Raw genomic sequence first — 20,269 nt, 5'->3', positions numbered from 1 at the left:
CCTCGCTGATCCGCAAAGCCCCTCACTACTGACCGCTGCTGGTGATCAACAAGCTGTGTGTACCATAACCAGCGATCTGGTCAGCCTGACTCAGGTCTGGGGTGGGGGAGAGGGAGATTTTGAAAGTGGGGCCCTTGGCTATGGTGATGTCATCAAACAAGTGGCTCCAGCTACTTCTCCCATTTTCTACCCACTTCAAAAATAATGGGTTGCACCAGGTTACACCCCCTCCAGTTCTAGGCTAGATCCTTCTTGGACCTCCATCCCAGCCGGAGGCAACACCGGGTCGGGCTTAGGGGTGAGAGCAGAGCCACGGGAGGCGGGGACCAGGCTTGGGGAGGCTGGCCCCTCCGTAGCCTCATCTGTCTTCCAATGGGGCTCACCTTGAACTTGAAATCATCGTGGCTGGTGGAACCTTTCATGGTGAACGACTGGGAGAAGCTAAGGAAGGAGCAGAGGGAGTTCAGGACCCCGAGAGCTTGCGCCCCAGTGCTCTGGGACCCAGACTCGTGGGGCCCAGGGAACCCCTAATCCAGACTTGGCCCTGGACCCTGGGGCTCCCCCCATCCCCAGGTGCACACTGAGCTGCCTCTCACTCCCTCGGGGGGACTCACCTCCCCTCGGAGAACTCTGAGACCTCCTCATCGGTGCTGGCATAGCCGTTCTCTGGGGGACGGAGAGGGGGATCAGGATGTGAAAGGTCCCAGGAGTGAGGCCTCTCTCCCGCATCTCGCCCACTGGGATCAGACGGGTTTTGGTGGAGTTCTGGGGAATCAAGGGTCCCAGGGTTGGAGCCAGGAGCACCCCAGGAGCTGTGAGGCCCATGCCACCCCCTACCCCACTTACCCTGCTGCACGTTGTAGATGAGGGCCTGCAGTTCGGGGTGTGCCTCCGCCTTCTCACGCAGGGCATCCAGGAGCAGGTGGTTCTGGGAGGAGCCCCCAATGTCTGTCTGCCTCAGTCGTCCCTCCAGCAGCCGGATCTGGGCCTCCTTCTGGGCCACCTGCAGCCCCTGGGGGCAGAGAGCAGGTCTGGGTGACCCTTTCCAGCCTGGGGCCAGGGGCACCCCCATCATGGGCCCTCACACCACATGCTCTCCATGAGACGCCCTGGAGGGCCCCCCATAACTCCCAGACATCACCCTGTGTCTGTCACAGACCTGAGATGTCACAGGCACCCCTAACTTTCCCCACATGCATGCTCATGGAAGTCACCTGAGACACACTTCTGTTTTGGCTGAAATGTGACCCCAAAATTTATATGCTGATGCTGTGCCCCCCAGGACCTCAGAATGTGACTGTCTATAAAGAGATCATTAAGTTAACTGGGGTCTTTAGGGTGGGCCCTAATCCATATGACCGGTGTCCTTATAAGAAGAGACTAGAAATATGTGGAGGGGGCAACCAGGGAAGGGAGAGGAGAGGTCTGCTCTCACATCCAGCCTCCAGGACTATGAGGATATAAATCTCTGTGGTTCAGGTCACCCAGCCGGTGACACTTGGTCACAGCAGCCAGAGCTGACTCGCACAGTCCCTGAAGATACAAAGTGGATCTGAGAGCCCACTGTGGACGGGTGAGGAATTGGGGGGAGAGGCTTTCACCCCATCCAGAGCTGCACTGCATACATGCCAGGTGATCCCGGTCCCAGGGCAAGGAAGCACACCCTCTGGCCATCTCTGTCCAGCACAAGATGCCCAGGGACACCTGATGTCCCAGCATGAACCCTCCTGGGTGGAATGTGGTCTGTCCATCTGTCTGTCTCGTCTGCCCCACACACTCACACCTGCCCTCCACCTCTAGCAGACTCAAGCCCAGCCCTGCTCTGGATGGGCCTGGGCCAGTACGTACTAGCCAGGCACCAGGCCAAGCCCCTCGCATGTGTCATCTCGTTCAAGCCACAAAACAAGCCACAGGCTTGGTATGTCTGTCATCAGCCCCATTTTCTAGCCTGAAACAAGGGGCTGGAGGTGAGGCGGCTTGCCCAAGCCTGTGTGACGTGGGTCGGAGGAGCCAGGCTGGGGGGGTCCGCGTCCAGGAGGCGAGCTAGGGCACACCTTGTCGATGGATGCCTTGAGGAAGTTGTCCAGCAGGAGGCGAGCTTCGGCTAGGGAGCAGGAGCTGATGACCACCGATGTGTCTGTGGAGTCCAGCTCCTCCTGGGACCGGGAGGCAGAGAACCCTGGTCACAGGGCTGCCCACCCCACCCCCGCACCCGTCTGGCTTCCGCCCACCAGGTGGCGCCGCAGCACCTTGGTCTCCTCCAGCTGCACTATGGTGGCCTGGCAGTCGGAGATGCTGTCATTGATGTAGTCAATGTTGGCCGCCAGCGCCTCAATCTCTTCCGCCAGCTCCTGCAGCCCCTTCTCCTCCGGGCTCTCGGCCTGCAGCCGCTCACGCTTTCTCCGCAGAGTCTCCTGCAGGAGGAACAGCTCCTCCCTTTTCTGGGGGGCGGAGAAAGCCTCAGGGTGCTGTCCAGCCCTCCCCACAGCTGCCCCCCAGCCTAACCTCTTGGGGACCCCCAGCAACTCTGGATTCCAGAGCCGCCATGAAGAGCAGGGGACAGGGGACCAGGAGAAGTTGGAAGAGACTGGGGGGGCGGGGGGACAGGCCCACCTTGATGAGCCGCTCCATGTCTGCCTCCAGGTTGACGATGGTCATCCTCTGCATGACAATGTCAATGATCCTCCGCTCCAGGGACTGCCACTTGAGCCGCGCAGCCTTGCTGAAGCTCTGGCTGGCCCCTTTCTTCTGGAACTTCTTTCTGGAGACAGAGGCAAACGGGGCTGGGTGGGGCCCCCACCTGGAGGAGCTGACAGCCACGGGCCGCCACTGGGCCACGCCCAGGCTCGCCCCTCCTGGTCCACCTCACCTGGTGGGGCGGGTGCCGTGGACTGTGGATGCGGGGTGGTCCCCCAGGAAGTGGTTGATTTTTCGGTTCCACTGGCGCACAATGGTGGAGACAGAGCGGGCCCCTGATTCAGCCTCCGATGAGGTGGTGCTGGCTGACACTTCAGCCCCCGAGTCCAGCATGGGTGGCTTAGGTACCACACGCCCCGCCACCCGCTCAGACATGGGCTTGGCCAGGCGCCTCAGTGCAGAAACCTGGGGGCCATGGAAAGAGGACCCAGTGAGCAGAGTACCCAGAGTCCAGAAAATGCCCAGATTGGGGGAGGGTCCAGAGAAGGAGAATATAGGGGTGCCTCCATCCAGGCCTGGGCTTGGGATTGAAAATGGGGGCTCTGTTTGTTGTGAAATTGTGAAATGAACACAAAAGAGAGAACTTTTTTTTTTTTTTTAAAGGTGGGACCAGAGCCTGTAGCCTGCCCTCCGGCCTCAGCCCAGGCCATGCCTTGCATCCGCTGGATGGGAGAGAGCCAGGGCCCCAGGCTGCTTGCTCGCTGGTTCCCAGCTTGGCAGAATCCAAAAAGGGCTGCTTGGGGAGACACCTCACTCACCTCCTGGGTCTTTCTCCTCAGAACCAGTTCCTGCTGTCGCTTCTGGGACTCCAGAGCTCGGATCTGAAACTGCGGGTTGGAGAAAAGGGTCCACATTCAGGGCTGGGTGGCAGGGGCCTGGCTGACTTGTAGGGGAAAGCCTGGGCCTCCCCTCCACAAGGGCAGTTCCCTGGCCTCTAGTCCCCACCATGGGCCAGGAGTCCTGGGCTGGGGGCTGGGCTGCAAGCCCGAGGTTCTGGCCCCACTTGCTGGTGACCTCAGGCAAGTTCCTGCCCCTCACTGGGGCTCGTTCCTCTGAACACACAGGAGCCTGCAGGGCCCGGGGTCCACCGGGGCCGCCCTCACCTCCTGTCTCCGCTGCTCCTTCTTTAGCTGTGCGATCTCCCGGTTCCTCTTGGTCTCCACCAGCCGTCGCCGCTGCTGCTCCTCACGCATCTGCTTCATCAGGGCCACCTGGGACGGGCAGAGGGGGCGGCGGGACAGGACTAAGCCGGTGCCCACACACAACCAGGACCAGCCCAGGCTGCTGGAGGCGAGTGAGCCGGTATGGACGGAGCACTTTCTCCCGACAGCTGCGCTGATGGTGCCTATGGCTCGAGACAATCATGCAAGACAGGCGTTATCACTCCCATCTTATAAACAAGGAAGCGAGCCCAGAGAGAGAAAAATGACTTCAAGTCACACAACCAAGTAAATAGAATGAGTAAAATGTTATTACTACACTTATTACCATATTGAAAAAAAATCTGCGCATAAGTGGAAGGCGTGGTTCAAACCATTGTTGTTCCGGGCCAACTGTCCTTACTGTCCTTGGTGCAGAGACAGTGGTGATGGAGCGCCCCACAGGGGACAGTGTCGAGCGGGGCCCCCTGGAGACCCTCAGCTCTACTGCGGTAGGGTTAGGGTTAGGGTTAGGGACGAGCACCCAGGGCCAGGCCAGGGAGAACCGGGCCAGCTGGTCCAAATGGACAGTAATGACTGCCCAATGCGGGGAGCGGGTCCCTGGGCGACCTCCCGCGCCCGGTGCCCCGGGACGCCTACCTTGGCCTTCTTCATCTCGGCCACCTCGGCCTGCAGCTTCTTCAGCTCCCTCTCGTAGCGAGACTGGTTCTTGAGCAGCCGTGCATGCTCCTTCTGGGCGGCCTGCAGCTTCTGCAGGTCCCGGTGCATCTCCCGCAGCCTCTTCTCGTAGTCCGCCTTGATCTTGTTGGCCTTCTCCTCGGTGTAGCACTCCATGGTGCCTGGGGACGGCAGGAAAGAGGTGGCCCTCAGGGTCAGGTCCCCATGACCTGGGGGGAGCCACACCCCTCCCTGCTCCGGTGGGCGGGCCATGGGAGCAGGAGGGGGCGGAGCCAGCAGGGCCTGCAGAGGGGGCGGTGGCAGTGGGCGTGGCCAGCAGAGGGGCGGGGTAGTGGGCGGGGCATGGGAGGAAGAGGGGCGGGGCCAGCAGGGCCTGCGGAGCTGGAGTGGGGCGGCGGGCGGGGCCGCGAGCAATGGGCGGGGCCTGGAAGCCGGTGGGCGGGGCGGTGGGCGGGGCCTCTCGCGGTGGGCGGGGCCTCACTGAGGTTCTGCAGCACCCGGTCGCGCTCCAGCTGCGTGTCGCGGATCTTGTTCTGCAGCAGAATCAGCTTCTCCTCGTACTGGTGCTTGAGCGTCTGCAGCCGCCGCTGGCTGTTCTCCAGCTCGTCGATCAGCTTCTGCTTGATCTCGATCTCGCAGGTCAGGTCGGCCAGATCGGCCTGGAAGTTCACCTCTGCGGGGCAGAGACCGGCCTGACCCAGGGCGCCGGGGCAAGGAGAGGGCAGGGGGCTGGGGGCTTTCCTCTGGCCAGCCACCAGAGGTTGGAGGAAAGGACAAATCCCACAGTGGGCAGGTGCTGCCGGATGAGAAAACACATTTAAAGAGCAGCCCCCGAAATGCAAGCGTAGGTGAGAGGTCCTGGCGTGCTGGTCCCTGCTGTGCTCCCAACCCAGGCACACGCACCCTTCCCCTCGGGGTCCGAGTCTGAGTCCACCAGGCTCTCCTCGCTGCCCGAGTCTTCCTCCTCACAGCCACTCTCCTCTGGGTCTTCCTCCTCCTGGGCACCAAGCACCATTAGGGGGGGCTGGCGGTCCCTCCTCACAGGAGCTGGACCCACCTCCGGGGAGGGGCGCCCAAAGCAGAGGCTGGTCCAGACATCCCGGCAGGTGTGTCAGGAGGGTGGGAAATGGGGTGGTCACAGTTGGGGCCCCTTGTGCCCACCCCGGTTCTGGAAGGGAACTTCCCACGTCCCCCCAGCAGCCTTAGCAGAGCTCCCTGGAACCCCCCCCACCACCCGCATTGGGATGAGGTGGGGGCTTGAGGGATGGAGATCACCATGGTAACCAGGCAGAGACATTAGGAGGCAACCAAGCCCCTCCTCTCTGCGCACAGAAGATGGGGTCCTACCTGTCGGAACGGGGATGCATGTGAGGAGGGGAGGGTGTGAGAAGGGGAGAGAGGGCGGGGGGCTCACCTCCTCTCCCTCGTTGTCTTCATTCTCATCGGTCTCCTCGCTGTTTCCCTGCTGGAGCTTTGCCCTCTTTTTGAAGGCCTCCTTCTCTGGGCTGCGCAGGAGAGAAGTGTGGGCCGGGTGAGGGGACCAAACCTGCCTGAGCACATGCCCAGGATAGGGGCCGGGCTGGCGGGCTGGGCGGGGAGAGGCATGTCTTGCCCAGAGGTCACAGGATGGGACGGGTCCCCGCTCTGCAGAGCCTGGCAGCTCTTCTCCAGCCCCTGCGCCCGCCCCCACCCCCGGCTATCCTGGGACTGTCCACTTCCCTCCTCCAACAGGTGGCCTCTGCCCAAGAGGCTGTGCCAGTCAGCTCAGTGAGTCCCCAAGTAACCCTGGGCCCCTCCCCCTGGGGGCCCTCTGGAGAGACCCTCTGGCTGGGGCAGGTGACTGCTCACCCACCTCTTTCTCCGCTGCCTGACCTCCCTCTCCTTGAGCCGCTCCAGGTCCTGCTTGGCCCTGCGGATCACCTCGGAGGCATCCTCCATGGAGCTGGCTGGGCTGCCCCCGAAGCCTGGGGCAGCCGGAGAAGCACCCAAGGAGTAGGGGCCCCGGGCGGAGGCCCGAGAGAGGCTGCGACGCAGGGACTCATTCATGGCCTCGCTCTCTAGGAGCTTTGTCCTGCGGGGAGGGAGTGGGTGGGCTGGCTTAGCCAGGTCCCCCTCACCTGGCCTGGCCAAGGTGACCCCCCACCCCGAGGTCTCAGGTGTGCAAGGCTCACTCACCGCAGCTCCTCGATCTCCCGGATGTAGCTCTGGATCAGAGCGCCGATGGCCTCATTGCCGTCACCTGGGGGGGACAAGTAACAAAAGCGCCTTCAGCTCTAACTCGTGGCCTTGCATTTGGGCCTCCCACAGGGTCATCCACAGGGCCTTTTCCAAAGAGGAATCTGCGCCAGAGAGAGACTCGTCCGGGGCACAGGTATGTCCAAGCACTGTGGGTAACGGTGAGGCACCGGACACACCAAATGTCCCTCGGTAGAAGGCTGTCACCCTACCTGACCCATCACCACCACAGATGGAACGTGGCAGCTTAAAAGAATTAGGCAGTTTATAGCTTTTATCATGGAAAGGTCTCTAAAGTATGATGCTGGGCGGAAAGGGGAAGTCGTAGGACACGTGATCACACCTACAGAAAAGGGAAAAGTATATATTCACAGCACACACGTGAATATGTGGGAATGTACATCGGTCCTGGGAGCAAATGTTCCCAGGAAGACGTGCGCCGAGCTGCTCACAGGGGCGCAAAAAAAATGGAGACGGAGGCGGGTGGAGTTCAGGGAGAGAGGTCTAGCTTTCCACTTTATATACACTTGTCGTTAAAAAAAGTTAAAATTAATTGGAAAAAAACACATGAGTGAATCGATCTGTGAGCTGATCCGCTGGCATATCCTGGCTGGGGGTGCAGAGGGAGGCCTAGCCCGCTGGGGCCCTGCGCGGGCCCGACTCACCAGCCTTGGCCAGCAGCAAGCTGGCCTCCTGGCTCATGAGCTGGGTGACCCGGCTGTTGATGGCGTCGATGGCCTCCTGCATGGCCTTCACCCGCAGGCGCAGGGCTCCGTTCTCCTTCTGCAGCATGGCGTTCTCACGGAACAGGTCGCTGTAGCCCTCGCTGCCGTCTTCCCCGATCACTCGCTTGCCCTGGGAAGAGGGGCGGGTGGGGAGCAGTTAGGTGCGAGGGCTCCCAGGGAGGAGGGGGGACAGTGCTCCAGCCCCTGCCCCAGGGCTCCTAGAACACGGCTCCTGTCTCCCAACCTCAGAAACCCTACACAACTCCCCTGACAACAGAAAAGTCCGAAGTCTGTGACCAGCCATTGCAGGCTTCCCACAGTGTTACCTCGACCTTCCTCTCCACAGTTCACCTTCCTATCTGCACAGACTCTAACCCTAGGGGACCCGGGCAGTCGGCAGAAATGAATAAGTCAGTCTGGGTGTTAGACAACAGGGAGTGGTGGGGATTGGAGCAAACAGAGTCCCAGACTCAGTCTTAAAGGGGCAGCTGCTATGTCTCTCTAGTCAACTTAGTACCCTGTGTTGCGACATCTTCAAATGTTTAAAGCAAAATGGAAACTACCCCTTCCAAAAAAAAAAAAAATATGACTAAGTCACATTCTTTTAAAACCAAGGGCAAGTCAAACCAAAACCCACGTGTGTGCTAGATCCAGGCCACGGACTTCTGCCTTAGTCACATGGAATCGGGCACCCCCCAAGGCACCCATTTTTTCCATCCCTGTTTCCTATGCATGGAATGTTCACATCCTACAATGTCTGCTCCACTTGCCTTTGCTGATATTCATTCTTCAAATTCCAGGTAAAAAGACTCCTCCTCCATGAAGTCCTCCCTGACCACCTGAGGAAGTAGGGCCAACTCTCTCCAGCTCCCCTAACCCCACCCAGCACCCTGGACTATTCCTGTGGTCCCATCCACTATTCTGATTCTGTGCCACAGTCTAGGAATCTCCTCTGGTCAACACAACGGACATGAAAACTCTGAGCAGAGCATCTATCCTGTCACCAGGCCCGGGCCACGCAGGTTGCATGCCGGGTGCGAGCTCACCGCCTTGTACTCCATGAGCTCCATCTGCAGACGCGCAATCTCGGCCCGCAGCGCACTGATCTGCTGGCTGGTCTTATCCTGGTTCACCACCACCTTGTTTTTGATGTTTCGGGCTCGGTTGGCGTATTTGAGTGTGTTGAGTGTCTCCATGAAGTCCCGGTCTGAGGGGCTCACGCAAGCGATCATGATGGTCTGGCTGGGGTGCCAGCAGGGTGAAGTGAGTGTCGGGGGGCCCAGCCGGCTCCCCAGAAGCATGGCCTCAGAGCAGAGCTCCTGCTCCACCCCTCCCCCACTGCCTGGGGACCTGGACTTCACAGGGCAGAACCTGGGACGTGGGGACCAGGACCATCGACAGAGCAGGTTGCTGTCAATGATGGGGAGGCTTTGATGTGTCAATGCCAGAGAGATGGCCCTGCATCTCCTCACCATTTCCCATCTATTACCCCATCTGGGCCCTGTCACTTTCTTTAGGGACCATCCCCCCCTGTGGTGCAGATGAGGAAACTGAGTCCCACCATACTGGCTAAAGGTCAAAGCACCTGTGTTCTGCAACACAGCCCAGAGCGGGAGGTCTCCTTGTCCCCGGGGCCCTTACACTCACACCTCACATCTTGTTCCGAAGGAAGCCCCACCTCCCACCCCTCTGGGTGCTGGCCAGGTACCTGTTGCCTCCTAGCGAGTCCTGGAGGAGCCGGGTGAGCTTGGAGTCCCTGTAGGGCACGTGGACAACCTTCTTGCTCTGGTCCCCCAAGGCGCTGATCACGTTGCCCAAGGCCAACTGTGAAGAGAGACCCCGGCACTGGAGAGGGACTCGGGGAGGGACAGCACAGCCCCGAGCCACCCGCACCTCCTCCCATGTGCCTACCAGGCCACAGTTGATGGAGATGCCCTCCTTGGCCCGCTCGCCCGTAGCCCCCGTCCGCTTCAGCCGCTCCGAGCCGGCCAGGTCCACGAAGTGAAACTTGGCCGTGAGCGTCTCATACTCCCTCGTGGGCGCTGCGCTCTCAGGAAGCCCAGGCACGGCCTCGTTCACCTGCGGCAGGAGGCGGCTGCTGACTCGGCCCGGCGCACCTGCTGCTCCAGGTACCTGGCTCCTTCCCCCTCCACCCTCAGGAGCCGCCCTCCACTGGGCCCCCGGCTCCTCACCGGGTCAGGCTGGGCGCAGACGCGCATCTGGCACAGGTGGATGGTGAAGATGGCATGGGAACGGGAGCTCTGCACGTTCATCTGGGTGCTGGCCGTGGTGCGGGACAGGGCGCCCTGCCTCAGGCACTGGATCAGCTGGCGAGGGAGGCGGAGGTGAGTCCCTGGCCAGCCGTGGTGCCACCCCTGCCCGCCCCGACACCCAGTGCCCGCTCACCTCCTCCTGGGAGTTGATGAGGCGGGTGGTGACGCCTGTGGTGTAGATGCCGCCGTTGGCATCCTCGTGGATCTTGATGTTGGACCTGCGGTGGCGGGCATCGGGGTCGCGAGTGCCATCGAACAGGTCCAGAATCTCCTCGTTGTAGAGCTGTGTGGGGGAGGAGACAGCTGCTGGGCTCAGGTGGCCGTGGCCTGGGGCTCCGGGGCTTTCTCATGTCTATAAATCAGCTCCATTCTGCAGACGTGGAAACTGAGGCTCTGGGAGGTTCACTGGCCAGTCCTGGTCCCCTCTGGTTCTGGGTTCCACGACTTTCCTCCTGGACAGGGGAAGGGGCAGCTGGGCCCTGGGTAGGACCATCCTGAGGCTGCCCCCAGCAGAGGGCTGGGGACCCAAAGGGGACAAGGAGACTTAGGTCCCAGATACAGGTAAAGATATGACCAAGATGTGGTCCCCAGTTTGGGAGAGGAAGCAGAGCTCGGTGGGAACTGCGGGAGCATCACCCTGATCTGGAGGGTCCAGGTGACGACAACCTCACAGTGGGGCAGGGACATGTCTGTGTGCCCTACACTCAGGAGAGAAAGTGGCCCAGACTCCTGGGGAGAGCCTAGGGAGACCATCATGGGCCGGGGCCTGGCCAGGAGCAGTCACCCCATTTCAGATGGTCTTGGCCTCGAACATACCTGCGTTTGGAATCGCTAGCAGGGAAAGTGTCATCTGCGGAAGGGCTGGGACGCTCACCAGGTAGGGCGCTGGGGCTGGGGAGCGGGAAAAGGGACCCGGCTGCTGGATCAGCAGCCAACAGAATCCTGCAGGGGGAGGGGCAGGCTGCAGTCCTCAGACATCCGAAGCTTTGATGGCCTTAACGGGACAGAAATACCCACGGGAAGGGGAAGGGGAAGAGGAAAGGGACTGCTGCAGATGTGGGTGCCACAGTGTCTGTCTGTGGCATCATTTAACCCCTTGTGGCTCACCCTTTGACATGGGGTTTCTGGGAACTGGCCTGCCCTTTGGGGACCTCCATGGCAACGGGGTGGGGAAAGGAGGGAAACAAAGAGATAAGCTTATATAGATTCACAACAGTGGGACAGACACACACACCACACACACACACACACACACACACACACACACACAGAGGCAGTCACTGTGTTAGAAGCAAAAGTCCAGAAGGAAAAAAACCCAAAAAACCTTCCTGGGGTCTGAGAAGACTCAGAGGGTCAGGGAGGACCTCCGCCTGAAAGGGGCAGGGCAGGCTGAGGCTGGGGAGGCCGAAAGGATGAGCGAGAACCACAGTTCTCACCACATGCCAGCCTCTCAAAGCCCCTAAGGAAATGTGTTGTCACCCCACTGTGCAGAGCCCTGAAATGACCTGCCCAAGGTCACACAGCTAATGAGCGTCCACACTGAGAATCAGTCAGGGCGTGAAGACACCCTGTAGCCCCATTGACTCAAGACCCATCTGACACAGGAATCTTCCAGCTCTCGCTTGGATACTTCCAGCAGTGGGGAACTCATCACCTACAGTTGCCTCCATGACTCCCCAGGCTCATTCCACTTCCCTGGAGGAGAGCCCAGCTTCTGTGGTCTTGCAGTCCCCAAGCCTTCTTTCTGCCACCCTATGAGGCCACGGTACCTCCAGGAACTGAGCGCTGACTTTGAACTCTGGCCCGGGCACGCCCTGCTCCTGTGCCTGTCGCTTGCGTTCAGCGATGCCACCAAAGAGGTGCGCGATGGCCCTCGGGATGATGCCCTGTTCCTCCTCCGTCGTGGCCGTGTCGAAGCCAGTGCCCATGGTGTACGTCTTCCCAGCCCCCGTCTGCATTGCAAAAAGGGAAGGAGGTGTTAGCACCCCCCATCTCCCCGCCCCGCCCTGGTCTCGAAGCCGCATCAGCCTTTCTTCTGTGGGGTCCTCACACCTGCAGCTGCATCTCAGCTGCCTCGAGGTGGAGCTCTCGCCCATTGCTGGGGCTGGCGTGGCCACGGTGGGTGTGGGCTTACCTGCCCGTAGGCCAGCACGGTGGCATTGTAGCCCTCAAAGCAGCCCTCGATGAGCCTGCGCACGCAGGTGGCATAGACGTGCTCCTGCCAGGTGTCCAGGTCGAAGACAAAGTCATAGGTGAAGGCCTTGTCTTTCCCCAGCAGCACCTGGGGCTCCCCCGGGGTGACAGAGGTACAGATGTGACAGCCCTCGATTTTCTCCTTTGACAGCTGCGGCCGGATCCTGCCGGGAACAGGAGAGCCCTGGTCAGCCCCCGGCTCTGTCTCCCAGCCGAGCTTCCACTCCCTCCGCCCCCTCCAGCACCCACAAGCTAGAGGAGAAAGAAGGAAGCTTAGGCCCCCCCAGGACTGAGGCAGCTTTTGTAAAAATACAACAACAACAACAACAACAATAACATTGACACCACCAGAAACCGCAGCTGCTAACACTGCCGAGCACTCTATACGGATCTGTTGAAAGTATCTCGTATGTGAATCCAGGCATTCCTCACTATCAACCTATTACTTGCCCGATTTTACAGATGAGAAAACTGAGGTCGCAGAGTTTAAATGTCTGGCCCCAGGTTGAGTAATGGAACGTTATAGGGCCAAACTCGGGTCTGGCTGACATCTGAGCTCATGCTCCTGATTCCACGGGGAGCCCCAGCAAAGCTAGGGACCAGGACCGGGACAGGAGGGACAGGCCCAGCGGCTCCCAGGGGCTCAGTTCCGCAGGACCAGGTCAAGGCAAAGCTTGCTGAGGAGGCAGGGGCCTCTAGAAGGGACCCCAGGCCAGCCGCAGGAGGGGCCCACATCCCAGATCCAGGTCGGGGGGAGCTTCCCTGGACAAAGGAAGAAACGTGGCATCAGGGCTGAGGGGGGCATCAGCTCTGGACAGGGCTCTCTCCATCCAGCCACTGCTTTCCCCCCTCTTCCAAGCAGCCATTGTCATGACAATGTCGCCATGGCAACCAGATGTGAGTCAGTGAGCATGTGCAGAGGGATTGGCAGAGAGCACCTCCCAAATGCCTAAAGTAGGGGGGATGGGGTGGGCGCTATTGCCCCCGGGCTCTTGCAAGCCAGCTCTTCGCCGCCAGCTGGGCGCTCACAATGAGCTGCTTGTTGGGCTCCAGCTCCCTAAGCCAACATTTACCCAGAGAAGAAGAGAGTGAGAGGTCTCGGCCAGCACCCACCGGGGGCCCAGGGGCGCCTGGCCACAGAGCCAGGGCTCCCCGACATCCTGCCCCTGCCCTGGGCTGCCCCAGCCCCGCCCCTCCCCAGGCCAGGGTGAGCTCACCTGAGCCTGTTCCCTGTGCTGTGCTGTGAGGACTGGGGAGGGGGAGGACCTAGGCATGGGTGGTGGTGGCAGGTACTCCAGGCCCAGCTCTCCCACAGATGGAGGCCTGGGGTTCGTCAGAAGCGTTTTTGCTCAGGTACAAACAGGTCCTCACAGGTCAGGGCCATCCCTTCCCGGACGATGACAGGATGGAAGCCAGAGGAGGTCACCACCCTCACCCACCCCATCCAGCTGTTCTGGACCAGCTGCATCTAGAACCCAGTTTCTCGGTGGCCCCTGCGCTGGCGTCTGCTGGGAAGGGAGTCGCTGATTCTAGCCAATCAGACCAGACACCTGACCGGCCAGTCAGACGTCAGGGCCAGCAAATGCCCCTGCACCCACTGTGACAGTGGCAGCCAAAGCGAACACACACGTGCTACATGTGCCAGGCACAGTCCGAGCACCAACTACCGCCATTTGCCTGAGAAGAAATAAGAGAGGCCCTGCCAGCCAAACAGGAGGGGCAGAGGGGTTCAAACCCAGGCCGTACATTTGAGGCCTCTTAAATGACCCTGTTGTACCGTGTGGCCAAGGGGTGGGGCTCAGCGTGTGGAGGGGAAAGGGGGTGCCATGGGGATGAATGGCAGGGCCATGGCACTGAGCACAAGCGCCGGGCAGGATCTGGAGCTCTGGCCCTCAGGTTGCCTGTGAGACTCGGGACCAAACCGTTCCTGCCCACGGAGCCCAGGTGCTCCCAGGTGAACGGGGTCTGGCCTGGGTAGACTTCACCACCTAGCACCAGCTCCCGCAGACGCCCTCCCTACTACGTGGGCTGCTTTCAATGGAATTTCTGGATCCAATTCAAATACCATTTAATTACCCCAGGCAGATGGCAATGCTGGTGATTGGAGGAAATTGAATCAGGGTCCCTGGAGGCCCTGGGAGCAGGGGGCGGGGCTGCGGCCTGCCCACCAGAGACGGTCAGTAAGACGAATCACTATCAGCCCCAGGCCACCAGGGAGCCCGCCTGCCAGGAGCAGGAGAGCAGTCTGGGAGGAGACGTGGACCAGGACACCCTGGGATGTTAGTGTCTGGGGGTTGTGGGGTCCGTCAGGCATTCACCCCGGGACCCTCCGTTGGCCCAGCCATCTCATGTGGTCAGAGAGAGCCAGCCAGCCCCACACTGGCCCATGCTATGCACTGGGGTGCACTGCAGCGTGCAGATAGGTGAGCAATTTTATCCGGAGAAAAGGGTGCAGCTGGGAGACAGAGACACGGCCCAGGTGAGTCAAATTCCCATAGCAGCTGATCTGGATGAGGGAGAGAGGCCAGTCCCAGGAGCGGGATTCGAGGAGTAGCTGGAGAAGGGGAAGTAAGGTCCACGGGTGCCTCCTGCGCTCGTGTGGGGCCGGCGCCCGCCACAGGCGACCTCCTAAGTGATGCTCTGAGCTTGGGGTTTCAAAACCCACTATCCAGAAAGGATGGAGCCAGTGTCCAGGGTGACCCAAAGAAACGACAGACCCAAGGAGCTGGGGACCAGACCCAGGACTAGGGTGAGGACCTCAAGAGCACAGTTTAAGGGGGCCATGAAAAAACTCCATAATCACAATAAATTATAATTCAATGCAATGTTTAAAAAACTCGAATTGGCTATCTGCTCCCTGCCTTTGTCAATAAAGTTTTGTGGACCAAACATCAGTCTCATTTTGGTCCAGGGACCTCCTGAATCTCCTCTCAGGCATCTCCCCCAAGCCCCACCCCTCCGAGGCCTCCATCCCTTCCCGAGGTCCTGCCTGCAGGGAGGCAGCCCGACAGCCCTGCTCAGAAAGGCCCGGAATCTCCCAGAACAGAGCCCGGTCTATTTGCCACTTGGCAGGGGCAGCCCGAGCGCGGTGGGAGCCGGGCAGGAGAGCAGATGAAGGGCCGGAGCTTTTCAGAGGAAGGATTTGGCACTGGCGCGGGCCTGGGCTTCCTCTGCTCACAATTGAGCGGGAGCTGGGTGCTGTGGGGAGTTGTCCTCAGATCCATCCCCCACCACAGAGAAATGAGCAGGCTGCGGGGGTGAGGCCACGCTCAGGGCCCACCCCCCAGCTCGGAGCCTGCAGGAAAGGCTGAGCTCAGCGGTTCCTTAAACCTCAGGGAGCCAGGAGGACAGGGCAGGAGGGGAGGAGAGCAGAGGGAGGCGGGAGGAGGCGGCCGGGGGATGCAGAGGCAGAGCGACTGCCAAGGAGAAAGTCGCCCTCTGCAAAGGGTGCCCAGAGCCCTGCACCAGGCTCCACGCTAGGAGGGGAAGACGGGGCCAGCTCCCCTCGCTCCCACCCCATCCCTAGTGACAACACACAAAGACAGCCGATCGAGGTCCCCCAGACCCTGCCCAGTGACCTTGGGTTCCTGGGGGGGGGTTGCTTGGCTTCTCAGGTGAAATTAGTCCCATCCAATCAGCTGGCAAGGGCCCTTCCTTTGTCTTCTAGCCGACCTGCCTCCAAATCTGGACCCTGAGCTCCTAAGGGTGCAGCCCAGGAAGAGCCTCATTTCTCACTGCGAGGTGATGGCTGTGATGTTGCGATGATGAACCGGGACAGTGATGGAGTACGGTCTTGATTCCTGACGCCTTTCTCTGCTGGTACCTGGAGCCCCATACACCTCAGCTTCCTCAACGTCCCCAATTACTTAGCCCATCACACTCGGGGAGCAGGACGCTGTACCGGGTGCTTTGCACCCATTAGCCCATTACACAAAAATCGTTTAAGTGAAAGGTGGGTGTTTTTGCCCCGAATTTACAAATGAGGGCTCGGAGGGAAATTAAATAACTGGGTTTGAGGCCACATAGCTACAAAATAAAAAGATCTTCCAAGCAGACCACCCTGACTAGCCATCCGCTCCAAATACTCAAGGAGGAGAGTTGGGGAGACTCCACATGTGTGATGCACCTCGGGGACTTCGGGGCTTGGAAAAGAACCTGAGACTCCAGCTGGAGTCACCCCTCAGGTGGCCCAAATAACCAACTAGGCCCTTGGGGAAAAGCCACGGGGGGTAGAAGCCCATCTGCTTTTTCCCCTATGGGACCCTTAATGCCCTTCTGAATCCTGAAAGGGAGCTCCAGAGGCCAGTGGGACGGCCCAGGAGGGACAGAGAAATGAGGAAGGTCATCATCGGCCTGGTGCTGGGTGAGCTGCCTTCAAGCCTGAGGGACAGAGCAAAGGCTGCCTGGAGGCCAGGACCTCCCCTCCCCGCCAGTAGCCTGGAGCTGAGCTGCTGAAGCTCCACGGTGAAGGGGTGTGTGTGTGTGTGTGTGTGTGTGTGTGTGCACGTGGCAGGGACACGGAGCAGCCTCGTGACCTCTGGTCCGCTTGGCACACTGAGTCACCGAGCCACGCCATGACCTGCCACGGTCCAGCTCAGAGAGGACCCAGATCAAAGGGGAACTGGGCCACGCAGGAGGGATTCAGATAAGCCAGCGGACAGAGCTTCCTGCCTGCACACTGCTAACCCTGGGAGGGGTGCCAGGCAGTCTGCAGTCTTCCTCGAAGTCAGAGTCACGGAGGTCACTCATATTTCTGAGAACCTGTATCAAGCTCATTTGTGGAAGCGAACCCCTGTAATGTGTTAGCTCAACCCTGTACAATGCGTTTCCCTATTTTGCTGCGGCTCCAACAAGCTCGAGAAGCCACACAGTGGAGATGAAACTCGAACCATTCCTTGCGGAACCCGCTGCCCCACTGGGCGACCTGCACACCAGGGCGGGGAGGGTGGCTGCCGAAAACTGAGCCCTCAGAGGTGTCCGGACCAGTTCTATCAGCAGCGCCCAGAACCAGGAGGGGAGCCTGGAGCCAGAACCGGGAGGCTGCTCCCTGCCCCGACGGCTTCCTGAGGCGGAGAGAGCATCCCGGCCTCGCCTCCGCCTCCGCTCCTCCCCTGGCAGCCGGCCAGCCCTGGAGAGGCGGCTGGAAGCAGGATCCCTGCTCTCCCAGGGGAGTCTGGCTCGCAGACACCAGGGGCTTTAAACCGGCTTAGCCCAGAGAAGGCATCACCCCACAGAGGCCGCCCTCTCTAAAACAGGGGGTGAGACTCTCTCTGAGGTGCTGGCTGCAGAGGTGCAGTGTGGGGAGAGCCACAGAGCTCGGTGGCAGCCAGAGGGTCCTGTTGGCCCCCCTCTGTGCATTCTCTTGGCCTCTCAGATACTCCCCACTGCCCTCAGAGAAAGGACCGAGCTGGCTATGAGCCCCAACAAGAAGGCTTTGTACTGTGGGGTCAAAGGGCATGGGTTAAGGAGGCCCTGGCAGGCCTGAGGAAAGGGGTCGGTCACCCTCTCCGCCTGGGCTCTCCCATCGACCATGTTCCCGAGAGCACAGAGCGAGGTGCAGACACTCCCAGAAAACCTGTGTGTGGGGGGAGCCTTGGGTGTTGACTCAGGGATACTGGGGTTCAGGACTGTGACCCCAACCCCTCCTGGGGGAGAGCCTTGTCCATGGCCCCCCAGGGCGTCAGGGTCTCAGCTGTCCCTCAGGGGGGCACCCCCAGAAAGGCTGAAGCTGGGCAAGGGGAAGAAGCAGCCGGCAGAGTGGGGGGCAGGGATGTGAGGAGGAGCTGAGAGAAGGGGCCAGTCCCTGTCCTGGGCTGGACACCCCCCCAACCCCCAGCCTGCCATCAGCCACAGGGCCACCCATCGCCGGGGCCTGGGAGCGCTGAGCCCAGCTCAGGGACCCCCAGCTCAGCTCTGCTCCAGCATCCCAGTCCCAGTCCCACCCCCATCTCAGGGCATCTGGCAGGGGTTTCCCATGACCTCCCGGGAGACAGAGAGCTTTGGAGTGGGCTGAGCTGAGTGCCCAGAGGAGTGACAGCATCTGCATCTGGTGGGGACAGCTCGTGGGGACTGGGCCCTGGGGACTGTCCCTGTGGAGGAATGCAGAGCAACAGGCTCCTCCTCCACTCTCCCCCTACTAGGCAGGCCCAGGGGCTGAGGGCGCTGGCCTCCCCCGCCATATCGGCCCTGGTCCCCAGTCCCCACGCCTCAGTCTCGGCAATGGGGATGGAGACACATGTCTGAGGGAAAGGAGATGCTCCCTTTGACACAAGAGGGAACTGGGCATTTAGGAGCTGGGACCATGTGGGGACAGGCTGCCCCCATGCCAAGCAACTCCATCAGGGAAAGCCCAGGCCACCAGGCCTCACCACGTCTGCACAGCACGGTCTGCCTTCTAAGTGCTTCCCCACGGGCACGGTCAGGCCTTTGAAGAAACTGAGACACGGAGACTCACAGCAGAGAGTAACATGAGGAAGATGTGTGTTTGGAAGTGAGGGTGCCCTGGGTTCAAGGTCAGCTCCTCCCTCTGCAACGGGGATAACCTGGGTACCTCTCGGGGCTCCCCCAGGGTGATGGGGGCACCGTGCCTGGCGCAGAGGAAGGGTCAGTAAAGGACGGTGCTCAGCCATCTGTGGCCCAATGTCCTTTTTTTCACAGTGGCTTCCTGCAACAGATCGACCGATGACTGGGCGGGAGGTGACTTCTGTGTTTCACCTGGCAGTTACTACAGCTTAAACCAGACGCCTTCTACGTTCACTTCAAGGCAGGGCTCTTTCTTTGCTTTGTTTTGTTTTTTAACATTTTATGCCTATCAATTACTGAGAAGTCGACCAGCTGTTCCCATTCTGTGGTGGGTAAAACTGAGGCCCAGACCTGAACAGAACAGGGGCCCATGGCCCAGCCCCACCCTTGACTGCCCCCCAGCTGTAAGAATAGGGGTGTCAGGCAGGACACTGTCACACTGGCACTTCCCCTGGCCCCACCCCAACTCTCCGGAGGTTTTGAAAAGCTGAGATCCAATCAGGCAGGCTGCTGGGTGGGGGAGGGGACGCGGTTTCCGGGGCCTGTGGTTACTACAGTCCACTTCCTCGCGATGACATAAGCCCTGTTTCTGCAGCAGGAGGCCACCCCCAAGTGCTCAGGTCTCACCACAGCTCACAGAAGGTCCTGCTGGGGTCAGCGTGGGACGCAGGTGACATTGCTTGGCCCCGACTGGCCTGGGCTCTGTACCCCCACCCTTATGCACTTGTTCCTCTCTTCTTCGGTCTCTGTCCCAAGTCACGGGTCCTCTTGATTCAAAATTCAGACAGACATTGAGGATTTCAGAGTAGCAGGAACTAGGGAAACGGCAGCTGGAGAACCCAAGTGGGAGAGGGCAGGTATGACCTCTTGGTGTCCCTTGGCCCCTGGCTGGTGCTCCTGCATCTCCTTTCCAGTCCCTGCTCCACCCTGTAGTGTCCATGTGTTCATGGAAGGCTGTGGGGCTGGCCCAGGCACCTCTCCCTCCCCAGCAGACCGAAGGAAGGAAGCTTAAGGAAACCGGGCAGAGATAAGGGGAGGGGTCAGGCCACACTGAGGGCGGTCCTCATTGGGGGGGCACCCAGAGCTGGGGGCTTGGAAGGGTCTTAAGTAAACACACCATGTGATTGGCTTCCTTCCCCAATTTAACTCTGCTAGCTTGCATTTCCTAGCAGCCGCCCCCTGCACTCTCCCCCTACTAGGCAGGCCCAGGGGCTGGACACAGCTCAGGCTGCCTCTCTCCCGTGTCCCCCCAGGTGGAGGCCAGCTCTAGGTCCCTATCCTGCCAGGGGACTAATTGATGGAGGGATGACAGGCAGACTGCAGGGCTAGCTGGCAATCTCTCGGTGCAATGGGTTCAGGGGCACAGGGACCAGACTCCAGGGAGGCCTGGAGTGAGGCTTTGGGGGTTGGCCCATACCTAGACCTTCCCCTTTTCCCACAGCCCAGGTACTGAAAGTTTCCCCTCTGGCTCTTCGCAGCCCAGGCCTTCCCTACCTGCAGGGATCTGCAGGCAGCAGCTTTGGTCCTGGTCCCATGGAGATTACAGGCCAGGAGCCCTGGGCCTGACACTTCTCACCTCAGGTAAAAGCCGCCCCCTCCCCAACACCCTCCCTCCCAAGTCTGTCTCATTCCTGGCCTCCCTGTCCCAGGAGCGGGACCCAGGGCTCATGCAAGTTATTCTCATGGGGAGTCAGAAAGCAGTCCAGTCAGATACAAGGAAGGACTTCCACAGGGTCAGAGAGACAGCTGCTCCCAGTGCTGGGCAGGCCCTCAGTGATCCCAAGCC

General features: G+C 60.4%; 1 protein-coding gene across 4 annotated transcripts in view; it reads right to left on the bottom strand.

Annotated features, from left to right (window-relative positions):
• The window catches only part of KIF21B (kinesin family member 21B), a 33,861-nt gene that overhangs the window by 11,431 nt on the left and 2,161 nt on the right, over window positions 1-20,269 (bottom strand). For 2 of the 4 annotated variants that reach the window (XM_081124044.1, XM_081124045.1), the window contains exons 2-24: window positions 11,903-12,125; window positions 11,538-11,720; window positions 9,902-10,051; window positions 9,688-9,822; window positions 9,407-9,574; window positions 9,204-9,319; window positions 8,542-8,737; window positions 7,436-7,625; window positions 6,711-6,774; window positions 6,388-6,606; window positions 5,950-6,040; window positions 5,439-5,532; window positions 5,017-5,208; window positions 4,497-4,696; window positions 3,801-3,908; window positions 3,456-3,524; window positions 2,870-3,102; window positions 2,614-2,761; window positions 2,250-2,441; window positions 2,055-2,156; window positions 847-1,012; window positions 615-765; window positions 384-441 (exon numbers count right to left, since the gene is read on the bottom strand). In XM_081124044.1, coding sequence (XP_080980170.1) covers window positions 384-441; window positions 615-765; window positions 847-1,012; window positions 2,055-2,156; window positions 2,250-2,441; window positions 2,614-2,761; window positions 2,870-3,102; window positions 3,456-3,524; window positions 3,801-3,908; window positions 4,497-4,696; window positions 5,017-5,208; window positions 5,439-5,532; window positions 5,950-6,040; window positions 6,388-6,606; window positions 6,711-6,774; window positions 7,436-7,625; window positions 8,542-8,737; window positions 9,204-9,319; window positions 9,407-9,574; window positions 9,688-9,822; window positions 9,902-10,051; window positions 11,538-11,720; window positions 11,903-12,125 — 3,448 coding nt within the window. The remainder of the gene's footprint in view (window positions 1-383; window positions 442-614; window positions 766-846; window positions 1,013-2,054; window positions 2,157-2,249; window positions 2,442-2,613; window positions 2,762-2,869; window positions 3,103-3,455; window positions 3,525-3,800; window positions 3,909-4,496; window positions 4,697-5,016; window positions 5,209-5,438; window positions 5,533-5,949; window positions 6,041-6,387; window positions 6,607-6,710; window positions 6,775-7,435; window positions 7,626-8,541; window positions 8,738-9,203; window positions 9,320-9,406; window positions 9,575-9,687; window positions 9,823-9,901; window positions 10,052-11,537; window positions 11,721-11,902; window positions 12,126-20,269) is intronic. The other 2 variants (XM_081124046.1, XM_081124047.1) reach the window with 1 other exon arrangement.

The sequence above is a fragment of the Miniopterus schreibersii genome, assembly GCF_964146895.1.
Source record: "Miniopterus schreibersii genome assembly, chromosome: 21".
Taxonomy (NCBI): Eukaryota; Metazoa; Chordata; class Mammalia; order Chiroptera; family Miniopteridae; genus Miniopterus; species Miniopterus schreibersii.
This window is presented reverse-complemented; position numbering and strand designations above follow the sequence as displayed.